General features: G+C 37.6%; 1 protein-coding gene across 2 annotated transcripts in view; it reads right to left on the bottom strand.

Annotated features, from left to right (window-relative positions):
• Window positions 1-27,361, bottom strand: part of cltb (clathrin, light chain B) — a 50,613-nt gene that overhangs the window by 5,838 nt on the left and 17,414 nt on the right. Inside the window, exons 2-5 of one of the 2 annotated variants that reach the window (XM_051934185.1) lie at window positions 19,777-19,823; window positions 9,716-9,833; window positions 5,663-5,774; window positions 1,519-1,572 (exon numbers count right to left, since the gene is read on the bottom strand). In XM_051934185.1, the coding sequence (XP_051790145.1) occupies window positions 1,519-1,572; window positions 5,663-5,774; window positions 9,716-9,833; window positions 19,777-19,823 (331 nt within the window). The remainder of the gene's footprint in view (window positions 1-1,518; window positions 1,573-5,662; window positions 5,775-9,715; window positions 9,834-19,776; window positions 19,824-27,361) is intronic. The other variant, XM_051934186.1, reaches the window with a different exon arrangement.

The following is a 27,361-nucleotide window of genomic DNA, read 5'->3' as shown; positions in this document are numbered from 1 at the left end:
TGACCAGCAGGCATAATCAATAGATCTTATGAAAGATTTATACAGTCATGCATGGATTTACAGTTAACTGAGTTTGGGTGATTCGTACTTAGGGCTGAGGGTCATAGGAAAACAAATGGGAAATAATACTTTAGAAAGTAAGTAATAAATCTTTCTCATCATATGTTTTCTGACTCTTGGAGGGTCTTTCACGGATAGTTTTAATTGACGCTGATGGACGTGGCTGATTTTATGTATTTGGCCCACACCTCCTTCCTTACCTGTGTTTTTTAAACTTTAGGTCCCGCATCCCAGTTTTGCCTTTTTAAATTCATTAAACCACAAGCAAAAATTGCAAACTACAGACTGGTGAAATGAGCATGAAAGAGAGTGCTTCTTGGTGAAGCAAGCTCACTTGGAAAAGGGAAAGCATATTGTGTAGTGTTGCCTATCACTTAGATGATAGAATGCAACTGTTGTAACATGCAAAGCATTGGTTGAGAAACATTTCTTAACACTGACCTGGCTTACAGTCACCGAAACAGAAGACTGGACTCTGCTACTCTGTACCATCAGTTGAAGTACCAGTGACCTATAGAAGTCCCAAACAGCCTCAAATTCAATGACATGTACACTTTGTGACTGACATACAACCATAAAACCTCCGTTTTCCTTACCTAAAAGATTTAGGATATATTTACATATGGTGTGTGAATGTTTATATAACACACTCACTGAACAAATTATTAGGAACTTCTTTACACCTGCTTATACATCCAATTTTCTAAGTCAGCCAATCATATGGCAGCAACGCAATATATAGAAAATCATGTAGATACCAGTCAGGAGCTTCAGTTTATGTTCACATCCAGAAGGGGGGATGTAATATCAGTGGTTTTGATTACAGCATGGTAGATGATGTCAGACAGGCTGGTTGGAGCATTTCTGTCTAGCACAACAGACTCTATGGTTACTCATAATGGTGCAAAAAACAAAGAGACATCCAGTAAGTGGCAGTTCTGCAGATGGAAACACTTTGTTGATGACAAAGGTCAGAGGTGAATGGCCAGACTGACTGAGCGGACAGAAAGGCTACAGTAACCAAGATAACCACTCTGTGCAAGTTTGGTGAGTGGAAAAAACATCCAGAAAAAAAAACTTCTAGATGTACAACCATAGTTGCAACACTCCACTCTTTTGTTCCCTCTTTTTCTTAAATATATTTTGAATACTGCACTGTATCAGTCAGAAATTAGAAAACAAAATTGAGAATCCAACCTGCAGTATGCAGCAATTCAAAGCATTTGTTTCATTGTGCTATGCAGTCCTACATAAAAGATAAATAACACTTTCTAAAGAAAAGGGTACAGTACTGGTGGACAAGCGTATCATAACCAAAATGTTGTGCTCCTCCTTTACTTAGCTAGTTGCCTTATACAGGAGGATTGCTAATGTAAATTAAAAAAAAAAAAAGTAAAACAAAAACACCCTACAACTATAAAACAGAAGCAGAAACAAAGAAGAGGTAGGAAAACATACACATAGCCTATCACATCAGCGTTGGGCTGCTCGTAGAAAGCCTTATCAGCAATCCTAGTAAGCATGCGAGAGGGAGGTTGGAAGAGAAAGAGAAAGAAAAGCAAGGGTCAAAAGACAAAACCACATAAAGGCATCACAGCAAGCAAGTATTAGGATCAAATATATTTGACATAGCAAAAGGGAAAAAATAAGTTAGTGCAAACAGAGTAATAAGATGTATTAACAGATACCGTGCAAGAGTTTCGGTTGTTGTGCTGAAAAATACAAAGAAAGGACCGTTAGTAATACATATCTTCTTTAACACTTCTGTGCTTGATGCAAAAAAGTAGATATTTAACTTTAATTACTACAGTTCTGAATAAAAGCCTTTCCCAGATTAGGTGAAATAAATACATAAATAAATAAATAAATTGCACATACTGTTGGGAGACCCCAACAATGAAATACCGTAGCTGTGGCATGCTGCGTATACAACTCTATAGATCCTGCTATATTAACTTGATATTATTCCCCCAGTTTGGAGAAAAGCCGCCTTTTTGCATGCACCCTCTAGCTTGAGCACAAGAATGTGGTTACCATATACCTTTCTCTCAGAATACCATCAACAGCAATGCATAAAAAGACATGCCTCTAAAAAAGGCTCTCCTTGGACATTTTTAAATTACATAAATTAAATTAGAATTGTAATATCTATTTAATGTTGGTGGCATTTTAGGCTAAATTAAAAAAAAAAAAATCAGTTACAAAGCTGATTTCTGGAATTCCCAAAAATGCTTCTGAACCAGGCTAACAATAAGCTAAGGATTAAGACTGAAAGAGTGAAGAGTTTCCTGCTCAACACACTAGGGCCATACCATGTGTCCAGATTGGTTCAAACTTAGCAATTCAAATTAGTTCTTTACCGTGATGAGATTTTGTTTTATTTCAATTTATTTTTGTATAGCACCATTCACTGAGTACAGGCTCGGAGTGCTTGTACATGTTTATAGCTACAATGCAATTCCAAAAATACTTCAGCCACAAATCATTTAAATACATAAACATAATTAAGGTAACACACATTAAAATGACTTCAGTTTGACATAAATGACCATGCAGGTCAATTAATATTATAATGGACATATGACCAGTAGTTGACAGTGGAGAAAAGGAATACAAGCGGTCTAATCAACAGAATTCCCGTGCAAAGCAAATCTGATGGTCCAGAGGTGGTTTAAAAGAGAAAGCCAAAGTCTAAGTCTAAGAAAGTCACAGTTATATGGAGAATTCGGCCAACTGGCCAAAGAAGCTGCACCTTGGAAACTCTCCGGATTTTTAACTTTAGTAGGCTCTATTGCAAACCCCCAACTAACCGATTGTTTTTAAACAAAGCTTTTCTTGTAATTCAGTTTTGTAAGCAAACTTAATTTTCTCCTATTTTGTGTTGTACTTGTTGTTTCTTTAAATCACTACCAAAAAACAGGAATCAGAACATGTTTAACACAGAGAAGATAAAAACCATGGGTAAAGATAACAGATTTTACTTATGCCAAACTTAAACCCTTTGTTAAGCCCTTACTCATGTTTGTAAGATTAACTCATGATAATAAATGAAAATATACTATAAAACCTAGATGAAGTACTGGTCTTAGTTTAGTGTACCTTAAGATATAACAATAGGTTGAATTAGGCCCTCATTGAATTTGAATATTCAATATGTAATTTCTCCATAAAAACATGAGATTAAAAATTACTACAATAAAGAAACTAATGCAACAGCAGGAAACTAATTTATGTATGATTATACTTAAAGGATAACTTAATTATTTTTGAAGTCTGTTATTTTTTTTTTTTCATAATCATGCTGCACACACCCAGAAATTTGCCCTTTTAAATGATGCTGTAATTATTGATTACAGTGGCTTACAATTGTGACCAAAGGGATAGAAGAAGTTCAAAGCAAAAGCCTTAAAACAGGCCAAATACACCTGCTTGCAGTTTTGAAAAACAAGCCTTCTGCATTTACAAAATATGTTTAAGACAAGAAAACAAAGTAGGAAATAACTTATTTTTATGGCAGATTCTTGTCCCTATCTTTCTCAAGGGAAGTATTTGTGCTCTTTTCTCCATTCACACAGTCATAGGAATGGGCAGATATATAAAATACCTTGGAGCCAATAGCAAACAATATGCAATCTAGCATTATACAGAGTATAGTGACATTTTTACTTGCATGTCCTAATCAATATGCAACATGTTCCCACTCTCTGGTGCTTTGATTAGCGAGTATAACAACATTACCTCTTCTTATCTCCCTTATCTGAAAATGACCTCAGAACACATTTACATTTTATACATATGAAGATTTATTTACATATTAAGGTGTCAATATGTCTTAATGTCACAGCAGTATGTTTGATTATTATAAATAACACACAGATACATTGTCTAATAAGTCTATATTAAAACAGCATGGAATCCTGCTCTTTTAAAGTCTTGGTGTATATTATACACAAATTTGTGTGCATTTTACTACTGTGTTGCCATTGTCAGTGGTACATATAATTAAATTATACTGCAAATAATTTAGAAGTAAAACACATCTGTAGCTGTTCAGTACAATATTGCTTTTCATCTAAACTGTTATGAAAATGTTAACACCTAAGACACCTAAAAGTGATTGCTTTTATACCTATTGTAAACAAAGTGCAATTACATAGTAAATACTGACAAAACTTCGCATCAGTATCTCAAGTGTGGAAGATTGTCACTTTTGTACATAATGATTGAGGTGAACAGGGAAGGCAGATGTTTTTATTAAATGTTGCAGTCTCACAAAAAATACATTGTACTTTTATGAACATACTCACTTTTCCAAACTAATTGTGATCACAATACTTTGTATTTTTTGGCATCAATTTGATATATTGTTAGCTTTTAAGGCTTTTGCTACCCATGATCAGTACTTTTAAACCAGAACTATTGATTTTTTACATTTATAAATACAGCTTTTTTAAAAATATAAACTTCCAGGGCAAATGAATGTATCCCATGATTGTGAAAAAATAAAAGACAGACATGCAGAAGGTATCCTTTAAATTGCTCCTGACTGGATGCTCCTGACTGAGCAGATTCAGCAGCACCTTGTTGGGTGCCAGCCAAGTTGGAAAAAATGTCACGCACAAAGCATGGAGTTGAAGATTATAACCTGCTTTTACTATATTTTTGGCTAATATTCTCAAGTAAAAGCCCCAGATTATACACCCTATAAATTCTCTTTCACAGCTGTTTGTCCAGATGGACAGTCTATACATGCTAGTTTACTGTAACTGCAACCTGTTCTATTACTGGATACATTTAAAATCATATCTAATCAATCTGTAAAAAGGCAACACCAGATAAAACTAGAGTTTCCAAGCTACCACATCAGATAACAGTGCTGGGCTCCGGCCAACAATTATATGAGTTGGACCATCTCTTTATATTGAATATCTTAATGCAGAAAAGTAAGAACTTCATTCTTGGCACTGATTCCTTGCTATTTTCACTTGACACTTCACCACAAGACTTTAGATTTACTACCATTGCAAAGAGACTCTCCACACTGTATCATTTAATAGTGATCTGGTTAATGTACTAAACATATAAGAATGAATGAATAAAATACACATGAACGCACTTAATTGAATAAGGGGGTTTAAATTACCAAAGACTAAATAATTTTATCTTAAAATGTGATTTTCTACCTCCACAGCTGGACACATGCACTAGGTGAAATGGATCCTTAAATTGGAAGGATGAATTAGATGCACTTCCTAAATCTCTTCTGTAATCTGCTTTGATAGCCACCTAGGATACCTACTGTGCAGTTAAACTATTTCCTAACTTGGCAGTTAATAGAGTCGTAAGATAGTGAGTGATTATGATGAATTATAGAACTACACAATGGCAACAAAATACTCCAAATTTTTTTATTATATACTCAAAATAAAATTAAAAGGAATAAACAGAACACACTCTCAATTTAAAAATTTTCTGAAAGCAATAAAGAGCACAGTTTAATAGGACAGAGAACATCCTTCAGGCTTAACAGAATTTTTTAAATAGTCTGCAAGGCCAACAGCATCAACTCTTACTAAGCGGATGGCTTTTTTTTTTTTCTTACCGGTTATTGGATTTGTTCTTCTCCATTTGTTCATTTTGGCGCAAGTGCCATTCTTCTAGCTCTTTCTTGGCCTTTTCTCTCCACTCTAGCTCTGCTGCTTTTGATGCATGGTCTTCAAGGTAAGAAAAGAAAAGAAAAAAAAAATTATTTATCAAGAAATACACTTTTGAAAATATTCAACTCTTATTGAATATGTATTAGGATTCCAGGGCATCCAAATATTGGGGTATAAAAGGGTACAGAATCTAGGAAACAAAACTACAGTGTTTTCTAGTAGTATACCTTAGGAAGAGTTATGTAAACAGACACCTTTCGTCAGTGTACAGGCATAAAGTTGGGAAATGAAGAACAATGGCCCATCAAAAGGGGTATAAATGACTTTGTTCAAAAAGAAGACATGCTAGGCATGTCTTGAGTTAGGTACATGTAGATCAGAGAGGGTTTTTGTTTCATTTGTTTTCTCTTATTGTTGGATGAGATTACTTTAATTTTCTCCACTGATGTCTCTAAATCAGTGTAAGTTTTGAAAGAAGGACCAATTCCACATCCATTTACACAGATTACATTGTATGTTTATTCAAAAAGCGAAACATGAATAAATCCCACAAAAGTGGCATGCTATATAACTGTTGCAAAACCTAATCATATACCCATCAGTAGGTTGTCTACTGTAAATTGTGGCAAAGGTTAAATTTACGTTTTAGAAACAGCAAACATTTCTAAACTCCCTAAAAGTGACTTGATTTTACTATTTAGGAATGTACACATTATATAGATATACACTATTGATCAAAATTAGAGAACAAATTTATGAAAAATTGTTTCTTTCAAATAAATATTGGCCACATCACTGCTCAACAACTTAGTCATAGTTGTTGTAGGTGCGATTAGTAGAACATTCTACTAGAATATTTAAAAAAAATAACCAAGGCAAAAACAATTCAACAAAAGCTACTAATTTTAGAAAACTGCAGTGATCAAAATTAGAGAACTATTACAATGGTATTGCAAAAGAAGCCTGCAAATGAACTTTGTCAATGTTTATTGTCGATTACCGCTATCAAAATTTAATAGGAAGTGTAGAGGCCCTTGCTTTCAATGACTTTGGCACATCTGCGCCCACCAGACATAACCAGTTTTGTTCATTGCTCTGGCTTGATTTATGCTCCATTTGCCTTCGACCTTCTTCCACAATTCAGTAACAGGGGTGAGTTCCTTTGACGTAACTTTGTTACCAATTATCTTGCAGAGATTCTTAATCGGATTCAAATCTAGACTCTTGGCTGACCAATTCATCACTGTGATATTCTGCTTCTAATTATTTTACCTGTTTTGCAGTGTGGCATGGGATACTGTCATGCATAAAAATGACTGGCTGATTGGGTAATGCTAGCACGGATGGAACCACATGTTGGTTCTGATACACATTAGCATTCACCTTTCCATTTAAGCTGTATGAGGTGTGACACCTGCTACAGAGAGCATCTTGCATACATACCATGATGCTTACTCCTCCAAACTTTACCAACTTTTGCACTCACTTTGGGTTCAGTCTTTCTCCAATTTAATGCAGAACATGTTTTCCACCTGAACCAACTAAATGAATCTTGCTTTCATCACTGAAATGAACTTTGGACCAGTTCTCCGTAGTCCACACAACATGCTTTGCAGCAAAGGCCAGTCTAGCTTTTTTTTTTTTTTTTTATTCTTCTTGCTGATGAAAGGCTTTGTCACTGTGGAGTGGGATTTCAGTGTCAGAATATGAGACACTGTATATCAAAACAAATTCTTGCCCTGTTCAGCACTAAAGTAGTGAGCAATTCCAGTTGCAGGGCTGAAACAGTCCCCACACTGAGTGATCTCTGTATTATCCGCTTTATTTGCACTCATCTTACATGGACGATGGGCCTTTATTCAGGACTTGAATGACGACGTTTCTTTATAGAGCTTCAATATTCAAGAAATTACACTCTTTGAACGACCAACTTATTTTCCAATGGCTGAGAGGGTCATCTCATCAGCCTTCATCTGAACAACCTAATATTGCAACATTTTAATTACCCTAGAGGGGCTCAACATCTAGCCAAATGCCTAATAAGGTTGACTAATCAGTTGGTGTTGCTTGCAACATCAGAACTAGCAATTAACTAGAATAACTTGTTCTCTAATCTTTTATTTTCTTGTTTAAATCTTTTATTTTGTGGTATGGGATAGTTTTCACCACTGAAATATGATTACAATATGTGTCTTCAATTCAAATGGAAATAACATTTGATTCTGATAAGCAGTGACTTTGTAAATTACAAAAATGTACTTTGTTCACTAATTTTGATCACTAGTGCAAGTCTAAATGACATATAAAAAGTATAGATAAAGAGTAACTAGAACATACAGTGGTGTGAAAAACTATTTGCCCCCTTCCTGATTTCTTATTCTTTTGCATGTTTGTCACACAAAATGTTTCTGATCATCAAACACATTTAACTATTAGTCAAATATAACACAAGTAAACACAAAATGCAGTTTGTAAATGGTGGTTTTTATTATTTAGGGAGAAAAAAAAATCCAAACCTACATGGCCCTGTGTGAAAAAGTAATTGCCCCCTGAACCTAATAACTGGTTGGGCCACCCTTAGCAGCAATAACTGCAATCAAGCGTTTGCGATAACTTGCAATGAGTCTTTTACAGCGCTCTGGAGGAATTTTGGCCCACTCATCTTTGCAAAATTGTTGTAATTCAGCTTTATTTGAGGGTTTTCTAGCATGAACCGCCTTTTTAAGGTCATGCCATAGCATCTCAATTGGATTCAGGTCAGGACTTTGACTAGGCCACTCCAAAGTCTTCATTTTGTTTTTCTTCAGCCATTCAGAGGTGGATTTGCTGGTGTGTTTTGGGTCATTGTTCTGTTGCATCACCCAAGATCGCTTCAGCTTGAGTTGACGAACAGATGGCCGGACATTCTCCTTCAGGATTTTTTGGTAGACAGTAGAATTCATGGTTCCATCTATCACAGCAAGCCTTCCAGGTCCTGAAGCAGCAAAACAACCCCAGACCATCACACTACCACCACCATATTTTACTGTTGGTATGATGTTCTTTTTCTGAAATGCTGTGTTCCTTTTACGCCAGATGTAATGGGACATTTGCCTTCCAAAAAGTTCAACTTTTGTCTCATCAGTCCACAAGGTATTTTCCCAAAAGTCTTGGCAATCATTGAGATGTTTCTTAGCAAAATTGAGACGAGCCCTAATGTTCTTTTTGCTTAACAGTGGTTTGCGTCTTGGAAATCTGCCATGCAGGCCGTTTTTGCCCAGTCTCTTTCTTATGGTGGAGGCGTGAACACTGACCTTAATTGAGGCAAGTGAGGCCTGCAGTTCTTTAGACGTTGTCCTGGGGTCTTTTGTGACCTCTCGGATGAGTCGTCTCTGCGCTCTTGGGGTAATTTTGGTCGGCCGGCCACTCCTGGGAAGGTTCACCACTGTTCCATGTTTTTGCCATTTGTGGATAATGGCTCTCACTGTGGTTCGCTGGAGTCCCAAAGCTTTAGAAATGGCTTTATAACCTTTACCAGACTGATAGATCTCAATTACTTCTGTTCTCATTTGTTCCTGAATTTCTTTGGATCTTGGCATGATGTCTAGCTTTTGAGGTGCTTTTGGTCTACTTCTCTGTGTCAGGCAGCTCCTATTTAAGTGATTTCTTGATTGAAACAGGTGTGGCAGTAATCAGGCATGGGGGTGGCTACGGAAATTGAACTCAGGTGTGATACACCACAGTTAGGTTATTTTTTAACAAGGGGGCAATTACTTTTTCACACAGGGCCATGTAGGTTTGGATTTTTTTTCTCCCTAAATAATAAACACCATCATTTAAAAACTGCATTTTGTGTTTACTTGTGTTATATTTGACTAATGGTTAAATGTGTTTGATGATCAGAAACATTTTGTGTGACAAACATGCAAAAGAATAAGAAATCAGGAAGGGGGCAAATAGTTTTTCACACCACTGTACATTAAAAAAATTAACTCCCATAACAAAACAACGTAACATACCAAGTTCTTCCAACCTAGTTTTCTGTTCCTCCCTCCATTTTCGCAGGCTCTCTGGTTCCTGCCTAAGCTGGTCCACTCGTGCTATTGCAGCATAGCTGTCATTGGGGCCATTTGTCTCCTGTGCAAGATAATTGTGCATCATCAGTTTTCAACAGTATTGACAGTAAAGAAATGTGCATATATTATTTGAACTCTTAGAATCAGTAGTGAACCTAACATACTGAAAATTAAGAAAAAATAGCAAAACTCTTAATAAATAAGAACTTTAGCAAAAAACAAAATACTCTGCATTCTGTTGAACAGACAACACAAGGTAATTTAGACAGTCTGTTTCAATTAATTTTCTTAATTTAGCCAGCCCTGCAAATACAGTAATACAAGTTAACAGTTTTTTATTATCATAAACTGCTCTCTACTGGCCTCACTTGTCTTTTGACTAAGAGAAAGTCTTAAAGTTTACCAAGTGTCTAAGACCGGTTCTCAGGTTCAGTCCTGGGGTGCTACTGTGGCTGCATTCTTTTATTCCAAACAGTTTCACAAATCAATGTTTCACTGTTACAACTGATTCATCTAGTTGTTTCATTAGCTAGCCTTTTTCTTCTTGTAGTCTGCTTTCAGAAAAGTGCATTAGTACGATTATTTACATTTAACAGAAATTTCAGTTTTTTTCCATAGCCTTACACACTTCCTTTACCATTTTCTTTAAATTCACTTTTGTTGATTTTTTTTTTGTCCCAACTGAATCCACATTCTGACAACTACTGACAAGCTGTGCTCACAGAGATGCAAATAACACTGAAAGATAGAGGAGCAGCTACTTTAGGCTTATGCTCTTATGTGTTAATTTGTAAGAAATTACCAAAATCAGTGCTCCTCAAATTCAATTCTGTGGGCCACCACAACTACAGGTGTTCACTCCAATCAATATCTCCTTTTAACTTGACTCCTGTCTTATTTAAGCAAGCTGTTATTTCCAAGTTTTTCTTTTGTGGTAATGCTGGAATTAAAAAAAACAGTTCGCTAAATTTTAATGGAATGTAGTAAGCATCTGTGTGTGTTACCAATTTTCTTTAAATTTGTTTATCTTGCTTTCAAGAGATAGCACAAGGCAATGACACTGAAATAGGTGTTCTTCAGTGTCATTTGCACCAGTGTCACTGTTCATGACTAATAATCAGTATTTGAATATAATTAATGGGGTAAACACCACAGAAAAAAGTGAATAATGAAAAAATAAAATTTTTCAATAATGTTTCTATTTGTTTTAATAAAAAGTACCCTTGATAAAACAATGGAATAAACAAAACTCTAGTCTGAACCGGCGCCTCCTCTTGGTGCAAGAAGAAGTCAGTTTAAGAATCACTTAACACAAAGCATTAAATGTGCTATATAACTTATGACGGGGTTTGAGAAAATCTAGTAAATTAAATATTCATTTTACGATGAAGTTTAGTTTACGATGTTCTACTTTAATGACAAATTACGAGAATAAAGTCAACATGTCAACTTTATTCTCGTCATAAGCGTCAAGATTAAAGTGGAAATGTCGAGAATAAAGTCAACATGTCGTCACACTATTACACAGTACCCAGGTACATTACACTGTACTGAAAACAAATAAAACAAGTACAACTTGGCTTGCAGTATTATCCAGTAGTATAGAAACAGTATTTACACATCTGACCTTTTAAAACTAAAGTATCTCCAGGCGACGGACGTGACTCCTTTTTTTCGGCAAAAGTTCTTCTGTTCATCATGTTCAATTTTATAGTCGGCATCAGTTTTGGAATGTTCTCTGTCCATTTTCACCGCGCAATACCTATGCTACCGCTACCTATTTGGTGGTGTAGCAGTGAAAAAGAGCCCTAGTGCAACAAATCTGTGTTTAGCGGTGTAGAAGTGAAAAAGGTCCCCACTTGAACAGTTTCCCGCTGCGCCACGTTCCGAACGTCGTTTAGGCAATTTAAACCGGTGTTGCGGTATAAGAAAAATCCATATCATAAAAAAAATAAAAAACGGTTTTCGGTATGAACCAGTATACCGCCCAGCACTAGTGTCCAGACTACAATGGACTGCCTTGTGCTAGCTGCTGCCAGGATAGGCTCCAGCTCTTTGTGACCCTGTATAGCAGGGCTACTCAAATATAAATTTGAAAGGTCCACTTACTAAATTTCCATTCAGTCTGAGGTCCGGAAAAGTGACGGTCAAATTCCAAATACAGAACTCCAAAAAAAGGCAACCCCCAAACTTTAGAACTATACACAAAAAAATGACATGGTAGGCCTTTTAGTGTGAAAGGTGACACCTTCTTTGTGCCACCAGTTGTTTGAACTTGGGCATAAAAGGTGTGAGGGCAAGGCGGAGGCACTGATGTAAATGTTCATTGGTGAGGGTGTTGCGGTATGTGTTTTTCACCATGTTCATAGTGGAAAAGGCAGATTCACAGCAGTACGTTGAGGGAAACATTGTAAGAATTTGAAGGGCCATCTTCTGCAGGAGAGGAACACCTGCCGCAGTAACCATCTTTGTCCAGAAGGTGACAAGGTCACAGTGAGATTTCTGCAGTGCTAGGTTTTCTTGTAGCTCAATTAACTCTGTTTGCAGAGAAGCAGCACTGGCCCATTGGAAGACTTTTGTGGGTTCATTTGAGAATTCTGCAATATTTTTTACAAGAAATGGATTTTCGATGCACAGCAAGACTTGTTTTCCCAAAGGGAAATCTTCAAAGCGAGTTTGGAAATGTTTAATCAGCTTGTCCAGGAATTCAGCATAATTGTGATGGTGATGTTTTCCTGCAGTCTGATCCAAAAGTCTTGGGAAGTGAAGCAGGTCCTGCTGTAAGTCACATTTGAACACCTCCAGCTTCCTCTGGAAAGCACGGACAGCTAACATGAGGTCACACACTGTGCTGTTTTTGCCTTGGAGCTTCATATTAAGGTCATTAAGATGGGAAGTAATGTCCGTTAGAAAAGCAACAATTTCCATTTTCTTGTCATTCTTCATGAAATCCACAAACGGTTTGGCTTTTGCACTCTTCTGATCCAACAGAAATGTCTCCAGCTCTTTCCGCAGTGCCCAAAAACGCTCCAGTACCTTGCCTTTACTAAGCCACCGGACATTGTTGTGAAGGAGCAAATCATCAAATGTTGCATTCACCTCTATTAGAAATGAGCGCAATAAACGATGTTGCAAAGCAGAGGATGCTCTCAGATAATTGACTAGTTTCATGACTGTTGTCATGACTTCTGAGTACCTTTCTCCAAGGCTGGCACACAAAACCATCTGGTGAATTATGCAGTGGTATGCCATGAGGTCAGGGTGGTGAGTTCTCAAGCGTGACACTAATCCCCTCTCTTTCCCAATCATACATGGTGCGCCATCAGTAGCAATGGAAACAACATGCTTCAGGTCTATCGCTCTGTCTCTAAGCATCTGTGTCACTGCTTCATAGATATCATCCCCCCTTGTGTGTCCATGGAGGTTTGTGAGACCCAAAACATCTTCATGAAATTCTCCCTTTTCTTCATCAAAAAATCTGACAAAGACCATGAGTTGTGCATTGTCCGTGATATCTGTGGATTCATCCACAGCCAATGAAATGAATTTGGCTTTTTTTATAGCAGAACTAAGTTGTTCAAGCAAATCATCAGCGAGTATTTCAGCTCGTCTTGCAGCAGTGGAATCAGAACAGGGTATTTGGTTTATTTTCTGGATTATTTCATCCCTTTGAGTCCCTTCAAACAGAGCAGTCACCACTTCACTCATACACTGTTTGACTACTTCAGCATCAGAGAAGGGTTTCTTGTTTTTTCCCCAGGACCCATGCTACTCTTAGTGAGGCTTCTGTTGCCCGCTCCTGTTGTGTGGCTGATCTAACTATTACACTGCTTGTAGCTTCATATGATGATTTCAGCTGGTTTATTTTTATGGTCCTTACCTCTGAGTTCTGAGGGTAATTTTGTTCGAAATGTGCATGCTTGGTTTCATAATGGCGTTTCACATTACCACTTTTGATTATTGCTACCGTCTCGTTGCAGATTGAACACATTGGTTTTCTGCTTCCCACGGGAAGCACGAACGCATATTTTTCTGTCCACTCACTCTTAAATTCGCGGTTTTCAAAATCAACTTTTCTTTTCTTATCAATGTACTGTCTTGAGCCAGCCATCTTCACTTTCAGTCAGCAAAAAAAAAATTCAGTTATCGAAATTTGCACTGCCTGCGAGTGATGAGACTGCCTGTTCACCGGCCTGACCCAGAGCACGTGACCGGTACATAAATCTGGCTGCCGTGAATGAGCGAGCGAGCGAGCGAGTATTGGGGGGGAGGCGGGGAGTAGTGGGAACGTTGCTATGACGATACTGTTACAGCTGCTGTGATTGGACATAGATGAAGCAACCAAACCGAGTAGAAACCTCAAAGATATATCGCGCAGAATCACAATTGCGCACTTCATTGAGAACTCATTTGGATTATGATTAAATTTGCATGTTTGTTTTGGCGTCGGCCCAGATTTAACCGTATTTGGGTCCGGATGCGGACCGGAGTCCGCCTATTGAGTACCCCGGCTGTATAGGAATAAAAAAGGAATATGGATAATGGATAGATTAAAACTTGTAATGCTCTGAAAAAATTTTCAAGTATCAATACACTGTGTGCACAATTTATTAGGTAAGTTGTATTTTTGAGGATTAATTTTAATATGGAATAAATACAGTGCTATTAGTCAATCCAAAATGTTAATAAACCTGAATGTTTTACAAAGGAAATATGAATGAAAATTCTCAGGGGAATATGTATGTGTGCAATTATTAGGCAAACTATTAGTGTGTAGAATTATTATAGAACTAAAGGAAAAATGAAAATTTTCCCATTTCACTTGTTTATTTTCATTTGTTAAAAGTGAGAATAATAAACAACTCAAAATTTACAAATAAACATTTTGATATTTCCAAAAAAAAAAAAGAAAAAAGAAAATCAGTGACCAATTTAGCCACCCTTCTTTTCAATAACAGTGATAAGCCTTCCATTCACGGAATCTGTCAGTTTCTTGATCTTTTGAAGATCAACTTATTCTGCAGCAGCAACCACAGCCTCCCAGACACTATGGTGTACTTTTTTCCTTCCCCGTAAATCTCCCGTTTAAGAAGGGCTTTAGGTCAGGTGAGGAAGGGGGCCATGCCATTAGTCTATCATCTTTAAGGCCTTTACTGGCTAACCAAGCAGTGGAGTACTCCGATGCATGCAAAGGTGCACTGTTCTGCAAATAAGTCATGGTCTTCTTGAAAGATGCAGACTTTTTCCTGTACCACTGCTTGAAGTAAGTGTCTCCTAAAAAGTTGCAGTAGGTTTGGGAGTTGATTAAGTCCATCTTCAACCTGAAAAGGTCCAACTAGCTCATCCTTAATAATACCAGTCCATACCAGTACCCCACCTCCACCTCACTGGCACCTGAGTCAAAGTGGAGCTCTGTGCCCATTACTGATCCAGCCGCAGGCCCATCCATCTGGTCCATCAAGACTCACTCTCATCTCATCAGTCCATAAAACCTTTGAAAAATCTGTCTTCAGATATTTCTTTGCCCAGTCTTTATGTTTCGTATGTGTCTTGTTCCGTGGTGGACAGGTTTCAGCCTTCCTTAACTTGGCCATGTCTCTGAGCACTGAACACCTTGTACTTCTGGGCACTCCAGGTAGGTTGCAGTTCTGGAATATGACAGCACTGGAGGATAATGGTTTCATGGTAGCTTCACTTTTGATTCTTCTCAAATCTTTGGCAGTTAATTTGTGTCTTTATTTTTTCTTCCTCAACGCATTTCTTGTGACCCTGTTGACTATTTGCAACAAAACGTTTGGTGGTTCTGTGACCACGCCCCAATATCTTAGCAATTTCAAGAGTGCTGCATCCCTCTGAAGGTTTTTTACAATTTTTGAGAGTCACTTAAACCTCTTTTTTTGGCCCATTCTGCTTGAGGAAAACAAGCTGGCTAAGGCCAGGTTTATACTTCATGTGATGTGACGCATGCTCCAGTGGACGCTACTGCTACACAAGCATTATACCGTTTTATACTTGCGCGCATACTTTACGTAAATCTGGAAGATTTCACCAGGTGACAGTGCAAGATATCATCACAGTGAGAAAACGATTGGCTTCGTTGTGTTGTGACTTGCCTGAAACATCCATTAAATTCTGAGGACACCTTGCCGCATATCTATGGAAGAAAACTGGAGCACACTGTGGAAACCCACCAAAAAAACATGCAAACTCCAGGCAGGGAACACCAGCAACATGATTCCCAGCGAGACAGCAGTGCTACCCCTCCACCACTGTGTCACCTCATGTGTGTAATTCTTAACAGTATTCATTATTTAAGATAAATTAACGATTTATCTATAAAATGTAACATACATAGTTTAATGCATTTCATCATGAAATTAATATTAAGTATAAATCTAAGGATCATAAATGTGCAGAGAGTTGGACTATCATACATTTAATGTGTTCTGTGTGTGGCGATTGCTGCTGTCAGGTCAGGAGGAAGCCCCAGAAGCACATAGTAATTAACAACTGGGTCGATTCTAAGATGACGTTTACGACAGTCTACTTTAATGACAAAGGTCACTATGAGGTTAAAGTGGACATTTCAAGATTAAAGCCGAAATTTCCACTTTATTCACAAAATAAACCTTTTCACTGTGTCCTTCATTTTTTTCTCTGTGGCACAAATACAGCACTATACATTCTGTTGCTGTTGGGAAGGTGAAAAAAAAAAAAAAAAAAAAACCTTTAAAATGTATCGTGTCATCACGATGGAGAATATGTAATGCTTGAATATAAAAACATATTGAAACAGGCTCATCAATCTCGTAGGATCCTCATAGATAGTAAACAGAGACTCTTACATCACATTCCAACTTTTATCACACTCTGCCCCCCACTTTTTGCTGGGACTACAATTCACGCACGCGTTGCGTTAATTTCTGAGGACCTGCTCAGAGGATGAGTCAAAATGAAGGCTGGGAATGCATGGCAGCCATGATGCGTGCATGTACGCATTCTGAGCATGAAGTATAAATGAGCCCCAATAATTATGCACACCTTGATATAGAGTGTTGATCTCTTCAGGCCACACCCTCCCTCATTACACAAATACACATCACCTGATATGCTTAAATCTAATACGCATTCAAGTTAATACAGATTAGAGTTGGAATATATGCATAAAAATGATAATATGGTCAAAATACTCACTAATAATTGTGCGCACAGTGTAGAATGTGGAAACACACATAGACACAACCTATTAGCAGCATGATGTTCAATGGCAAGAAAAAGCAAATGATATCGTAATTTCAGAATTAATGAGCAACTCTGATTGAACAGAAACAAAACATAAAAAGTTAAAGTTGGAAAAAAAGCCTAAAGTCTACTGTAAGACATCACCATGTAGCACCTATCGACGGCGTTTATTATTTTTCAACCCAAGACTGTATCAGCTAATATACAGAAATAATCAATGTGAACAGTGAATAGACTATTGGTCAAAAGTTTTAGAAAACGTTACTTTTTACAGTTCTTATTCAAATTTAATCATTTGACATCCAATGAATAACTTAAAATAGTGAAAGGTAAGCAGTAAACTGACATCAAGGTTTAAATTTAAAGTTCAGGTTAGCAAAAACTGAAAAAAGGAAGTTTCAGAATATTACAAATGGGCCTTCTTCAGGGAACAACTTATAGATTACAATCTACAGATGTTCTGCAGCAAACAAAGTAAATTAAGCCCTGGAGGTTGAAGCCAACAATTTGCACAGGTGTTCCAACTTCTGTTGATTACTTAAAAACCCTCTGTCTGTCTTAAAGCAGAGTTGGAACAGACTGTGTTACTACACCCTCTGAAGTACTACTTGGACAATATTACACTGGCATAAAAAAATAAACAATGGCAAATTAAAAAATAAAAATCAAGTAATCATTAAGTGCACAAATTTTATTCAAAATTTTTGATTCATGAAAGTAGTCACTATAGTGGATTTAAACCTCTGTATTAATGTAATCTCTATTAAATTAAAATGGAACATATTGTACTAGCTAGCCTTAGGTTATGAAAGAGTTAAAGAATTAAAGGCACAAAACTACCATTTTTTATTTCTCTTAATGCATGGAAAGTCACCATTATCTACCAGCCTTAGGTCAGAAATGTAAAAAGTGATTTAGTGGACATAGAGGAAAGGTAACTCTTTGGGACAGGTGTAACTATGCTTTGGTTTTAAAAATAATGGTGGTAAAGTAAGGGGGCAGAAAGCAGTTATTTCTGATAAAGCAAGAGAAAACATTGGTAGTATGGATTCATTTTAGGAATAAAGGATTTGTGTTTATCGAGTCAGATAATGATGAAAAATGTTTAAGTGCAGAAGAGATACTAAGAAGAACTATAATAAACGTTAAGATTCACCCATCGAAGGGCACTCGCATCACTGAACGGAGACAGCTGTGTGCAACTTTTTAATCAAGTCTATTCTGCTTGCCCATCTCAAAACTCTGAGTGTTTACTTTGAAGAGAAAGTCTCTAAAACATCACCTTTTGCGGATATAAAAGCCAAACCATGGTAACGTTTTTGATTCAGAATGCCGGTCACTATGCAAGTCACAAACTCTGCCTCCACCAAACGAACCCTGGACCATCCCACTTCCTCCTCAATGCTTGACAACTGGTGTGTCACACACTGAGGAAAGATCCTTTCACGAACTTGATGGCTTACAAACAAACACTGAATGACCTGAAGATTTCAAATTTTTGATTCACCGGTCCAGAAGACTTTCTTCCAGTCTGCAGTAGTACACTATTTTGTCCTTAAGGAATGGCTTTCTTACTTCCACTTGCTCTGTCAAAGCTGTTGCACAAAGTCTCCTCTTCACAGTAGAAACTGAGACTTGCTTTTTTCTCTACCACTGTTAAACTGTGTTTGAATCTATTATGCTAAGAGACGCCTATCACACAAGCTGGTGACCCTCAGAAACCTGTTTTCTGAGTGGGCCATGATTTTGGGTGTGCTAGATCTCTTCCTATCAGAGTTTCTTCCAGTTTCCAATTGCCTTTGCATTGTGTAGGGATACCACACTCATTCACACTTTGCTTTTTTTTGTAATTTCTCTAAATCAAAGTCTACACTTCTAAGGGTAATAATGCTTTGTCTCATTTGATTTGTTAATTGCCATTATCACTGGAATTTACAACTTTTTAAGGTATAGAAACACTGTCTGTTCCAACTCTGCTTTAACACAGACAGAGGGTTTTTAAGTAATCAAAGTAACCAACAGAAGTTTGGACAAATGTGCAAATTGTTTGCTTCAACTTGCAAGGCTTAACTTACTTTAATTGCTGTAGAACATCTGTAGGCTGTAACCTATTAAGTTGTTCCCTGAAGGCCAATTTGTAATATTCTGATATTTCCTTTTATCAATTTTTGCTAACCTAAACTTTAAATTTAAACCTGAGGCAGTTTACAGTTTGCCTTTTCACCATTTTCATTGACTGCATTTCAACTGATTAAATTTGAAGAAAAACTGGAAAAAGTGATGCGTTAGAAAATGTTTGATCAGAAGCGTATATAAGTTGTATACGTTTTAGGCAGCCTTTAGTACAGAATGAAACTGTTGTGTACAGCTGCATTGAATTAGTCAATAGAGTAATGCTAATGAGGCACTAATAAATATTTTAGTTTAAAAAAATGTATTATGGTTATGAAGCGACTCTGGAGAAAAAAAAATTAAAAAAAGGTTTTAACTCGGACTAGGTAGCAATAATAAGAAAAAGACACAAATAAGATGTTTGAAAATAATCTTTAAAAAGCAACTGAAGGTATGTTCTCTACTTTACAGAGATTGAACATTTTCACAAATGAAATAGATGGATGTGAAAGCATGCTCTCAAATTCAAGGACTCTGAAGCTATTTAATTTGGATGACAAAAGTTATTCAAATGTAATGTGGCAAGGCAGTGTATGTGATAAGCTGAAATTGTATTTTTTTTCAAATGAATTTGATTTGGGAACACTCACCGGAAAAAGATCTCCATTGATGGCTGCCGGTGCGATGTCAAAGCCATCTGGAATTAAAAAGAGGAACAAGGTAAAGATAAATACACGTTACTGATGAGCTCATTGTGTAACAAAAAATAAATAACATGGCCTTCAAATGTTATAGGCTTTTACCTCTTTAAGTAATAAACGTTTATTGACCAAGATACAGAAACACCTCTGTAAGCTACCTTTTTTAGTTACAGTATGTTCTATTGAAAGGTTACTGGTGTTGCAAAGCCAAATAAGTTATGTGAAAATGAACGCCAATATGTTAGAGGCATTAAAAAGTCTTTTGAAAAAAATAACTCAGATGTGGCTACTTTAGAAAAAGAAAAAAAAGGAAAAACAAGGAACAGTTAATAAAACAAACTTTCCACACTGCAGATATCATCAAATATTACAGCCACCAAAATGGAATTACAGTTGTGAACTTCTAGGCTATTGGATTTCAGAGTACGGAGGACAAAATGTTTAAATTACACAGTTAAAATCAGGGAGGGGCAATACAGGTACAGTAGACCCCCGCAAAATCGCGGTTCAGAGTTCGCGGCCTCAGTCATTTGCAGATTTTTCCTTAGAATCTAATAATTGTTAGCAGAAACCGCAAATATCCTCCGCAATTTTTATGGCTTTTTTCGTGGCAATACTGTACTATAAAGAGAACAGGAAGCAACTGTAGAGGAAACGCGGCTGGGGATGGTGAAAGTAGCCCATAGAATTTGAAACTGCAACTCCCAGCAGTCCCTGCAGTGGTTCTGATTGGTCTTCTGCTGAGGGTGCTGGGGCAGTTGAGGTCAAAGGATGTCAGCACGGGGCCGGTGACCAAAAGCAAAAAAAAAAAAAAAGTTTTTGTAATTTGCGTTTCAAGTTCCTGTCTCTCTGCCTGCCTGCTGTTGGGTTACCTGTACTTATTCATTTTGTCCTGGCTCGTTTCGTGTTTGGGGTCTGGATTGTCTGCCGTCTGCCTGTGTACATGAGGACTGTAAGTGGATTCATTGCCATCCTGCAAAGAAAGGAGCGCTCCTGAACCTGTCCATCCATCTTCACCATTTCAGGAACTAGCGATAGGACTATCTTTACATTCCCACTCAACGTGCGGCTCTCTGGACTATCTATATTCATCATTACAATTCATCCATTGCCGTTTTTCATTATTTACTGTGTGTGTTTTGTTGGTGCTTTGTTGTATTTAATGTGTAATCGCTGTAAGGGGAACAGGGGTGGTATCGTTTTCATTTATTTAATTTGTTTTCATTACATTGTTTATTTGCTGTTTGATTACCGGTTTGCTTTGTTTTTGTCTCTGTTTATGAGTGCATGCGGGTCGGGCCAAGGCTGGGTGCGTCCCTGGAATCTCCCCCATAAAAATAAATAAATCGATGTCTTCTTGACGGTGTGAATCTTAGCGCCACTGGACCACTACAGCGTTATTCATTTCTCCTTGCTGCTGATTGACTGTGATGCATCTCCAGCTGAGTGTTCTTGTGTTTTCCGTTTTGTTCCCGTTAACCCTTAAACCGCCACAAACAGCTATAGTCGTTTCCCAGTGCCATTTGCGAGCACGCAGAAGCTGATCAGTCAGTGCCGTACATTCATTGAGCAGCCAGCTCATGACCACTGCCTGCCCCTTGTGAGCGGGGGGACTGAACGCACCCCTAGAAGACACGGAAGCTCCTCAAAAAATCCCTCTTAAAAAACACTGATAAGACTACTTTCACATTGCTCCCTTACTTGCGGCTGCTCTATTGCATGATATGCTTCTCACGCTACGCTTACTTAAAAGTCTGAACGGCGCCGGTCCTTTTTGTCTGATTGTTTTGCTTCTCTCTCCTGCCCCAGACATCCTATACTCCTGTTGCGGGTCCCGCTCCCGTTGTGCTCCCCTATGATATTTGCCTATTCTTTTAATCGATAACTACATACTGAGCTCATTTTACTTCTGAAAGAGACATGTTTGTTTGAAGTGTTTTAATAAAGTTCCTGTCTCTACAATCTCCTGTGTTTCTGTGCAATTCTGTGACCCAAGCGTGACACCCTGCAGCCTCACTGTCTCTGGGATTGAGCCGCTGCACTAACCTGCCAGCGTTTACCTCCGTGTGCTTGCGTGCGGTGACTTTATTAATTTCATTCATGGCGTTAGTTGCATCTTGTACAATTGTTCCAGTAGTTTTTTTTAAAAAGTTTTTACAGTTCATTAGCAGTGTGTAAAATTATCAGTGTTGCAGTAATTGTGATGATCTTTGCATGAAAAAAAGTGCTCTATTAAAATTTCACTTTTTCTTTGTGAATTGTGACATTTACTTAAAGTGCAGCAAAAAAGTATTATTAAGCGTCCAGGGATGCAATAACCCCCAAGTATGTGGCAGTTTAAGGGTTAAAACCCCAAGATGCCACCGAAACGCCCTGCACCTTCTAAGGCTTCTGGCAATGAAAACACGCTTGCATGAATTACAGTACATATAGCGGTAACATCGGTATTTTACATTTTAGCACTGCAGGAGACATAGCAGTATAGTACAGTAGACCCCCGTGAAGTCGCGCTTCAGGGTTCATGGACTCAGTCATTCGCGGATTTCTTCTTAGAACCTAACTATTAATTGTTAGCGGAAAGTGCAAATATCCTCTGCAATTTTTTATGGCTTTTTTCATGGCAATACTGTGCTGTAGAGAGAACAGGAAGCAACCGCTTAGAGAAACGCGGTTTGGGATGGTGAAAGTAGCCAATCCGAGAGTGTTATTCATTTCTCCTTGCTGATGATTGACTGCTGCTTTGTGACACATCTCCAGCTGAGTGTCCTCGTGTTTTCCATTTTGTTATTGTTTTGTTATTGTTAAATGCACATGATGTCGTTGAATCGCTCTGCACCTTCTAAGGCTTCTGGAACTGGGCCTAAGCGCAAGAAGAAGTTTAAAACACTCCAGGAGAAGGTTGAACTACAGGATTTGCTCCAGGAACTAAAAAGTTATGCTGCAGTAGCGCGCCACTATGGCATTAATGAAAGCACCGTATGCTACATACAGAAGAACGAAGCAGCAATCTGGAGTACCGTATCTGTAAGTTTCTGTGATAGTGCCAAAAAGGTAACGACTGTAAGGAATAAAAATATCGTCAGGATGGAATCTGCCTTGGCACTGTGGATCACCGACTGCAGGAAGAACATCCCCTTGGATGGTAACATCATTCGTGAGAAAGCACAGAAATTGTACCAGCAGTTCGCCACAGGAGACAATGTAGCAACTTCCTATCACAATGTTCCTGAAACCTAAAGAAAAGCCAGCACGAAACCCCACCAGAAGAAGACCCGTACAAAGATACGACTCCTCCTGAAGCGCCTGAAGAAGAGGCACCACCTGAGGTGTTTTAAATCCTATGCATCGTACTGCACAGCTACTTCATCATCATCATCATCAATATCATTCATCATAGGTGAGCACCCGTACATTTTACTGTATTTTAATTAAATTATTATGTATTTACTCTACTTATAACAAAGCAAATGACAGCGCATACCAAAGAAAACGTGCTTGCATGATTTACAGTACGTATAGCGGTAACATCTTTTTTTACATTCTAGCACCGTGGGAGACATTGCAGTACAGTACTGTACAGTAGACAGGTTTACCTTTACATTCTGTTTTTAGGTAATGTATTAAGGTACTTTTTTAGGTAATGTATTAATGTATTAAGCTGAGTTTGCAACTAAATGAAAGTGCTTTGAGGGCATACTGTATTTAGGGTTTAAACTATAAAAATAGGCATTTAAAAGGCATTTTTAACCACATCGAAAAGTCACGGTTTTTCACAATTCGTGGGTGCTCTAGGAACGTAACCCCCATGAATGTTGGGGGTGTACTGTATACAGGTTTACCTTTACATTCTTTTTTTTTTTAGGTAATGTATTAAGCGGAGTTTGAAATTAAATTAAAGTGTTTTGAGGGCATATTTAGGATTTAAACTATAAAAATAGGCATCTTTTTTTAACCACATCCAAAATTCATGGTTTTTCACAATTCGCGGGTGCTCTAGTAACGTAACCCCTGCAAATTTTGGGGGTGCACTGTACTTCCAAGCAGAAGACCTTTTGTGCTAGGTCCCATTTGTTTCAAACTAAGGAAGATGAATGAAAAATTTTAATAGACAGTTTACCACCAATTTAGGTAAATGTACTTTGCTCCAGTCACTGCTTCATGGAATCGTACATATGTACAGTATAGTTACCAGGTCATTGTTTTCACTTTAACATTAATGCATTAAACTTCCATCACACATATAATTTACTCCTTAACTAAACAGCTCAGCTATTCATTTTGCTTTCAGATTGTTTCTGCCTTCAACATTTTACCATGAAATAGGACATGGCCCTTTGCTAACCATAAACCGGTGGCATTTTTCTACTGCATTCATGCCGTTTCCACCATCATCACCAGTACAGGATAAACTGTCCAAGATTCTGTGGATAAGTATGTCAAGTACTTTAAATGCCTAAGTAAGATTAGGTGCATTTTAAAAATATTTAAACTAAAGAAAAAAAAAAAGTAATGGACAAATTAAACTCTTGCAGAATTTGGGAAAACAGATCCCCCCAAGCCTTCCATCTTGATTAATTCTCGGAAACTAGACAAAATTTAGCAAAGACCTACTTTGTGTGGCTTCCAAAGACCAAGATACAAGAGATGAAGTATACCTTCGTGCTTGTGCATGGATGATTCCTAAACATTATTCCTTTACAAAAGACCAAGTGGCATTTGCCGTGTATTGTGAAACAATGTACATCAAAATTAGTCCCACACAACTAGTGGTATCATCATTTATTTTTATAATACACAATATAGTTCACATCATACATCACTAATGTAAAACAGCTGTAATTTTAATTAAACATGGCAGTTAAAGAAAACTTTCATGTGCACAGCATAGTTCTCCAAGTAAAATGAAAAGCACTTTGAATTTTATTCTGATTTGTGAATATTTCTTTTATAACAACTTTTCTTTACAAAGCTGCTTTAATATGCTTTATTTAAGCAAACGTAAAATATAAGTAATCCTTGTAAATTGAATATTTATCAACACTAAGTATGAATAATAAGTTGACTGAAAAAAAAAAAACAAACCTCACAATCACCCTTAGTTTCATAAACCAAAAGCAAATTGCTCCTACAGTTTTTCATTTCTACAAGTACATCCTGTTCTGATCTCCTGGACAGACTAAACCGCATATGACAAGATGTCAGAATAGGAACCAAGAAAGTGAACTCAGAAGTAACCAAGAAATATTAATAAGCACTAATATCTCTAAATAGAGATTACTGAAATATGATGTGTGTTCCCATGGTTTCTGAAATGTAGGTTTATTTTTGAATAGGTGACCCTGCTTCTACACATCTGGGTCCTCATGTGTAACACTTGTGTAGAATTCACACAAAACCACAGCATATGAACAAAACTAGTAGAAATGTGTGCAAACACAAACAAATTGATTTTTTTTTTACTGTGTGTAAACAAAGTTCTGCGGACGTTCCCTTTTTATAAATCGCAATCAATGTGAATTTTACTACACATGCATGAGCCCCACCCCAGCTCCTCCCCGAATTTAACCTATTTAAATATGCACATCAATATAAATAGCACCATCTGTTCAGTGTTTTGTTTAATGAGAATGGCAAAAGGACATGGAAAAAAGAAGAACTTCAGCAAATGCAAAATGGAGCCAAGGAAATAACGTACTATTTGGAAACTTGAGCAGTGTTATAAGCAACAAAAGGAAATTGATGGAGCAGCACAGCATGACAGAAACACTCGAAAGATCAAGTTCAGAAAGTTGCACAGTGCGCAAAATAAAATAAGAAGTGGTCAGATATCAAAGTTGACATGAAAAGACGAGTGAGTCACAGCCAACTGTCTGAGTGTTACTACTGGAGGAAGTTCTGGAATTCCAGTGCTCACACCTTTTGAGCAGCGAGATGCTGCAATTATTTATTGAGACACTAATAACCAGCATTTTACCCACTGGTGATGGAGTTTTATTTTTTTTCCCCCACTTACCATTACCAATACCTGTGTAAATAATTTGCATGTTTAACTAGACAAACAAGCAGGCACCAGATGTATATTACTGTTTATTCTGTTTCAGGTAATATTACAAAAGGCAACCCCTGTGCTGTGTACGCAACTACAGGCGGTGATGGTGCTGCTGTCCAGAGTACATCTTCGGGCGCTGGCTACGCACACACCCCTGCCTCAGAAACTGCAAAGCGAGCATGTGGCCATGTACCGATAAGCACGGTCATGAAGTCACAAAATGCAATAGTGGATGCTGTAAGATATGTGAAGAAAGGAATTAAGGAAGATAAATGCTGTACTATGTGATATTGACCACAAATTAAATTAACTGGTTAAAAAACAATGCTGTATCCAATTACCTGTTTTTACATTCTGCTAATTACATTCAAACGAAGTTGTAACGCTGTCCAATTTTACTGATCATTTGGTGGGTCAGAGTCAGGTTCATCATACCGAATCTCTTCGGGTATGAGCAAGGCACAATTGTGTGCCACATTATGAAGCATGGTACATGCTGGCACTATGCAACACATTTTCTATGGACTATAGAGCGACACTCCACCAGTCTTATACAGGCAGCACCAACAGCCCTTAGAGTGGAGGTCATTATAATGTCGTTCTTGTTCAGTCAGTGGGTTGGCAAGTGGAATAAGAAGCCACTTCTTCAGCGGGTACCACTGTCACCTAAGTAATCATGCTATATGGTTACATCATACAGATAATTTACAATTTTGACCAAATGGGTAATATTAAAATGCCTTATCTTACCGAGAAGTCAGTCAACACACACAACACCATTTTCAAGTTTGTTCCTAACACTAGTGTTTCTCAAAATGAATGAATCATGAGATGAGCCAGGCCATCTCACCATAACATTAATGAGATGCATTTTCACATCACAGATAATTTGCACATTAATAGAGCTTTCTATGTACTTAAGTAAATTATTTCCCTGAAGGCACCTTTGTAGTAATGTGCAGGCAGTCGACCACTCTGATTACATTTGGAAAACTAGACGTTGCTGCAAATTGCGCTCTGATGTTTGCCTGTTGAACCACACTGTAAAGAATTCAAATATATCCGACAAGCAGATAACGCCACCCCATATAGCTGGTATGTCGCGACTCAGTGATGACTAAGAATTACCCGATTGGTAGCCAGTTCATGTTGAAATTTTCCTGTGGCTGAAAACCAGAGAGAGAGGACAAAACATGTAAAGGAACAGGTATAGCACAATTCCTCAAAGTCTGTCTTTGTAAAGCCAGCTCCAGTTCAGCACACAGCTCCAAGAGAATAGCTCGACTTAGAAGCCAGTCATCATCACAGGACAAGAAATTAGTATGATGTCTAAATATTTGCTCTCTTCTAATTACTCCATTTGCAATTTCTTCTAACAACACTAAAGGAGTCAAGGCTGTTGGAATAGTTTGGCCATTCCGTGCACCATTATATTATTAAAGATTGATTAGAATCAAGTGCCTTAAATTTGTAAACAATACATAA

The sequence above is a fragment of the Erpetoichthys calabaricus genome, chromosome 11 (genome assembly GCF_900747795.2).
Source record: "Erpetoichthys calabaricus chromosome 11, fErpCal1.3, whole genome shotgun sequence".
Lineage (NCBI taxonomy): Eukaryota > Metazoa > Chordata > Cladistia > Polypteriformes > Polypteridae > Erpetoichthys > Erpetoichthys calabaricus.
Note: the sequence above shows the minus strand (reverse complement) of the source record. Positions and strands in the feature narration are given on the sequence as shown.